The sequence below is a fragment of the Moschus berezovskii genome, chromosome 28, assembly GCF_049115385.1.
Source record: "Moschus berezovskii isolate FMDL1 chromosome 28, NW_MosBer_1.0, whole genome shotgun sequence".
NCBI classification, from domain to species: domain Eukaryota; kingdom Metazoa; phylum Chordata; class Mammalia; order Artiodactyla; family Moschidae; genus Moschus; species Moschus berezovskii.
This window is the reverse complement of record NC_142487.1, coordinates 370,233-376,232: the sequence shown is the minus strand read 5'-3', so window position 1 is coordinate 376,232 and position 6,000 is coordinate 370,233. Positions and strand designations below refer to the sequence as shown.

The following is a 6,000-nucleotide window of genomic DNA, read 5'->3' as shown; positions in this document are numbered from 1 at the left end:
AAAGAGTCTCAGTGACTGAAGTATTTGAAGCAGGAGGTGGATGAAAGTTGCCCACTAATATCAAGTCTATACTCACTGATTTTGAGTCAAGATATATCAGGGGTCAATGTAAACATGGTGATTAGTTTCCGTCCCCCCTCAAAAAAAGTCTCTGAAATTCGAGAGCATCTCCTCATTCACCACTTTGTGGCAAGCTGTGGCGTGGTGTCAGTGGCCTTGTGGAGACACCCCGTGCCTGTATGGAGGCTGATGACCAATCCATGTCACCTCCCTGGGCTAGGGGACCGAGGCCTGGAGGTGGGTGGTGTGCAGAAGACCACACCGTGAGTCTGCACTCTGGGCCAGCGCGAGGCTTACAGGCTCCCGGCTCCCTGCTCTGTGCTTTGTCTTCTGAATGAACAAAGCTGCTTCTTAAGTACACATAAGCCAAACTGCCTCTCAAATTGCAGCCATCTACTTTGAGTTCAGATTTGCACAGCATGACATGAATTGGGCTGCAAATTATGCAGAAAACAGCCATCACATCCATCTGTGATGTCAAAATCCTCCAGTACAATGTGACCTGGTAGGCTCTGTGAGAGGAATAAGTACTTTAGGTCTGATGCCTTCTCTATGCCATGTGATGAATCTCCTCCTAGGTGCTTTTGGCCTAGTGTGGAAAGGTTAAATATGATTGAGGTTGTGCCTGGGATATTCTCAAGAGCAGAACTCATTTCCAGGGGTGCAATTAGATTTTTTTTTTTTTAATGGCAAAGTAACTAGAAAAAGAAAATACACACATACACTCATACCTAATGGTAAACTGAATTTATTTCCTCTTGGAAAACAATTCCAGTAATCTCCAGGTTCAGACCGCAGAGTAAACATTAATAACAGTAACATACAGGTTAGTTCAACTGATTCAAGAATTTGGCTGTGTGAAATCATTAAGGAAAACCTTGAACACTCAAAGCTTCAAATGTATCCAGGAAAAAAAAAATTCTTTGACAGTCTACATAACAACTATTGCATATATAGTGATGCTACCTGTCACATCGCAAGGCTTACAAATATATATACGGGCCTTACCCAGCTGCGGGGTTCTGTGAGAACATCTCTTCATGGTTTTTTGCAAGAATCTTCAGCAATAAAAAATAGTCTTGGGTTTAACCGTTGATATACCAAAAAAGAGAAATTCTAGGCTTAAGTGTTAAGAAAAGGAAGTCCAAATATAGTCTCACGTGTAACCGGATTGTTTTAATCTGTCTTCCTTGAAAATACTTTCTCTTAAGCCATTTTGCTCACATTCTTTTTTTTTTTTTTAAATCTTGCCTGAATAGGGCCCAAGTCCACTTGTCTTTATAAGACCATTTTAGTATCAGACGACATAATACATGTGAGACACTTTATATACAGGGGGTCTAGCCGGTGCTCAAAAGTTCAAACACATGAACATCCAACAGTTTTGATAATACAAATTTTATGGTACAATACAATGTTTCTGAATAATATACATTAACAATGAAAGTTTCGTGCAAAGAGTAAAACATGTTCCCTTTTTGTGCCACAAAAGTCATTCTCCTTGAGAGATGGTGCTTGCACTAACTGCTGTGTTGGGTCATCGTATGGTTCTGTAATGAGAAAGAAAATGGGGGTGGGGAGAGAGAAAAACCTTAAGTGATCATATTTTCATCAAACCAAGTATCTGTAAATGCTGATTGATTTACAATGACCTGAAAACTGTTTCTGGGTCTGGAAGAACAGGGGCTCGGGGTTGGGGGTGGCTGGCTTCTCCCCACCCCCAGTGAGAGCCAGGAAGGAGGGGTGGGGTGGGGCCAGAGGGTTTCCCTTTCTCTGACCCTGCTTCACTCCCCAGGAGACCCTCCTCACCTTCCATTATCTCTTCTTATCAGAATACGCTTCTTTTCAAACACCAGGGTAACACTTATTTTAACAGATTTACCTGTGCATTATTTCTGTTGATTAAGATGCTTTTGTTCTACTCATGCTTAGAAGGTGAACATCTTAACAACAGAGGCCCTATCCATCCCTAAATTATAGATTTTATGGAAAAGAGCTGCCTGGCCAACACCTGACAAACGGGGCAGGAAACATCTCCAGCTCTTCCCTTGGGGGTGGGCTCGGGGTTGGGTCCCCACTTGGTGCAGAAGCAGATCACAGCAGCCTGAAACCAGCCCCCCTCCAGTCCCCAGGAGGTGCAGTCTTTGTCGTACTTTGGGTGTCCCCTCCATCCACACAGCACATCCCCTTCCTGAGTCAACATCCTGGTTCCAAACTGTGAGTGGGAAATTGGGCTTTCAGGCAACTTATAACCACAAGCCAGGTCCAGAGGGTGAACACTGGGTGGGCGGGCTCTGGATCTGGGCCTGTGGCCTGCATGGGGGATGCTCACAGACCCAAAGGACATTCAGTCAGAGCAAACACCTAGAGATGACCCCAACGGCACCCTCCCTGAGCAGTGTTTTCCCACCTCTCGCCGTCGACCCCTTCCCCCCATCCCTTCTGATCAGAATCTTGAGGTCTGTCCCAAAACATGACCATTTCCATGCACATCCCATCTAAGACCACTTCCCCTGTCTCTGACTGCTTATGTCATATGCAGCTGAGGTCTTGTCTTCTGGTTATCTGCAGTTCTGGCTCTTTCCCTGTGTCTGTAATTTTGGTCTTCATCCACTTATTCATTCCTTCACAAGCAGCTCTTGAACACTTGCATTACCACCAGCAACAGGCCCCAGCATTGCAGCACTTGGCAAAGACGATCCAGCCAAATGAATGGCCAGCTAGGCAAGGGCCACTGGAAGGAGAAGGATGGTCCGCGCCTTCACATCTTCAGAGTGGACTCAAGAAAGTCACATGGACACATAATGAAAAAGCCACCTGGTGGGAATATATTAGAAATGACCACACACCTAACCTGGCCTGGCCTTTGGGGAAGGCTTTGCGGTGGACCTAGCTTAGGACATTTTAGTTGAGGCCGGAAACACCAAGAGGCATTTGGGATGCAGGGCGGGTGGCTCCAGGCCAAAGACTCTCGTGGGTAAAGGCAACGAAGCAAGAATACATAAAGTAGGTTTGTGGACCTGCAGCTCATTCAGATTGGCTGGAATCTTCTCCAGTGTCTAGAACCAAGAGTGTGGATGAGAAATGAAGGTAGAAAGAAGTTTGGGGCCAGGTTCTGAAGCGCCTTCTGTGCCTGGCTAAGGAGTTCAGACCTGGTCTTGTGGGTAAGGAGGAGCTATGGAAAATTTTCAGCAGAGGGCTTTGTCTTTGAGGTCTTTGCTATCTTTTCATTTCCCCAGGAAACTAACCAAACACCTGTCCAGTGAGTAAAGGGCGAAAGGCCAGAGGCTTGGCTGCTTTGAGTTGCCCAACTAGGGCTGACAGCACCAGTGAGGGAGACAGAGGTCTTCTGAAGATGACCCAGGTCTTCTGTTCGCTATTTCAAACTAAGTCCATTTTATAAGATAATGGACAACAAATAATGAGGACTTCATTTCACTCACCTTTATTTAAAACATACCATTTGTATTAATTTAGTGAAAGATGAGCTGGAATTCTTCTTTAACAATATTAGCCTAAAAGTCCATACAGGAGCAGACCAGTTTTATGCCAACTCTTTTTTTTTTTCCTTTGCATTGATTCTAAATAAATATTTGTGCAAATTATTTTTCTCCAATAGGTAGACATAAAGGGTAATAATTTTTTTTTTCTGTAAGATTGGGCTTGACTCTGAGATAGCAAAATGTATGAGAAAATTTAGACCGTGCACTTTGAATGTTTTTATTGTTTATAACTCCTTTGATCATAATCACATTGATACTTAAGGGCATAGTAATGTTTCTTAGTCTCACCGGTATTTTGATGACCCTTTATGTCTGCCTATTGGAGAAAAATAATTTGCAGAAGTACTTATATAGAATCAATACAAAGGAAAAAAGTGAAGATGAAGTGTTAATCGCTCAGTCATGTGTGACTCTTTGCAACCCCATGGCCTACAGCCTGCCAGGCTCCTTGTTCCATCAAATTCTCCAGGCAAGAACACCAGCCATTCCCTTCTCCAGGGGATCTTCCTGGCCTGGGGATCGAACCTGGTTCTCCTATATCACAGGGAGAATTCCATGGACAGGGGGGTCTGGCAGGTTACCATCCATGGCATCACTTTCACTTTTTTTCCTTTGTATTGATTCTAAATAAATAGTTCTGCAAACTATTTTTCTCCAAAAGTAGACATAAAGGATAATAAAAAAATTGATGAGACTAACAAAATATTGCTATCCCCTTAAATATCAACATAATTATGATCAGGGAGGTTATAAACAATGAAAACATTCAATTACTCAAAACGATCTGTCTAAACTTCCTCATACATTTTGATATCTCACAGTCAAGACTGATCTTACAGAAAGCTTTAATTTAAAAAATTAAGAAAATAAGTACAAGAAGCTGAGACGATAGCTATCTAAATGGTAGAACTTTGACAGGAGGATGTGTGATTTTTAAAATCAAAGTAAAAAAAAAAAACCATTTAATAACATTGTTTAAAGATATTTAGCAATGTCCCCGGCAGTTCAGTGGCAGTCCCAGTGCAGGGGGTCCAGGGCTCGATCCCTGGCCAGGGAACTAGATCCCTCATGCTGCAATTAGTGATTCTGCATACTACAGCTAAGACTCGGTGCAGCCAAATAACTAAAAAAATGTTAAAAAATTGAGTGCTTACTATAGACATTCCACATTCAACTGAATTTTAGAGGTTAATGAAGGAAACTATATTTATTACAATCTCTCCAGTGTTCTTCTATCTATCTATACTGAGAAACTGCAAGACAGAAACCTCACACAAATTGGCCACAATAGTTGGCAACAGTTGTTTCTTGGATGCTTTCATCCTAAACCAAAGCTATACACGTCTCTTCAGAGGTGCAAAGAAATGAACAACTACATATGAATCACTTATTACAACAGATTGAAGTTGCTACTATAAAGGATTTATGCTTTGCATATTAAGAGAGAAGAATATAAGTCATCGGAGAGAAGGACAAGGGTAGGGCTTGTGAAATGCAAGCTTCAACAAAAATACGGAGCTGCGATATAAATAATGTCTCCATGGGAAATCTGGCATGAAATATGGTGACGGCAGAAAGTTCTCTCGGTGCAGAGATACCTGCATACCACTGAGGTCACTCATTGTGAGTCTTTCTCTTTTTCCTTCCAAATTGGCTGAAGGGGAGAACAGCGTGCTCCACCCCCAAGCCCCATCCCCAGGCATGGTATTCACCACTGTCAGTGACTCTCAAGGTGAGAAATCGGTGCGTGTGTGTTTGTGTGTGTGGGTTTGTGTGTTCAGTCATGTCTGACTCTTGGCCACCCCATGGACTGTAGCCCACCGGGTTCTTCTGTCGAATTTCCCAGGCAAAAGTACTAGAATGGGTTGCCATGTCCTTCTCCAGGGAATCTTTTCTAACCCAGGGATAGAAACTGGGTCTCTTAGGTGTCCTGCATTGGCAGGCATATTCTTTACCACTGTACCGCCTGGGAAGCCCGGAAATGTGGCATATTTGCATGGAAAACAAAACAAACAAAAACTCAGGTGGTTCTGATCCAGTCCTCAAGGGTTTGTCCTCACCATCTTGGAGGATCCCTGAGATGTGACTTCCCCTCCCCCATACAGTACTTTTGAGTCACTGAAAATACGAATGACCTGATTTCATTTTCTGGAGGAAGGAATGGGTGTCTGAGCTGCACAGGTTACTGGGTTGGCGATTAGGGGTTGGAGAGAAAGCGTGTTCGTCTCCAGACTTCACTGAAGATCCACCCATAAGAGAAACAAGAAGTTGCTTCTTGGGAGCCCTCTGCCTAATTGGACGTGTTTTTAAAATCACAGACAACATTTTTCAGAAAGGGAGAAAAGAAACGAGTGGAAAAGATGAAACGCAGACCAGAGAAGTGCTAAGCCCGAGGAGAGGGCAGGTGCCTGGTGCTTGCTGTTCCTCTCCAGGCCAG

General features: G+C 43.4%; 1 protein-coding gene across 4 annotated transcripts in view; it reads right to left on the bottom strand.

The window, feature by feature from the left end:
- Positions 1–218: 218 nt before the first annotated feature.
- ZNF521 (zinc finger protein 521) overlaps positions 219–6,000 on the bottom strand; it is a 317,351-nt gene continuing 311,569 nt past the window's right edge. For 3 of the 4 annotated variants that reach the window (XM_055417071.2, XM_055417067.2, XM_055417068.2), the window contains one exon: positions 220–1,610. In XM_055417071.2, the coding sequence (XP_055273046.2) occupies positions 1,581–1,610 (30 nt within the window). In that variant the 3' untranslated portion in view covers positions 220–1,580. Of the gene's footprint in view, positions 1,611–6,000 lie in introns of all 4 variants that reach the window. The other variant, XM_055417069.2, reaches the window with a different exon arrangement.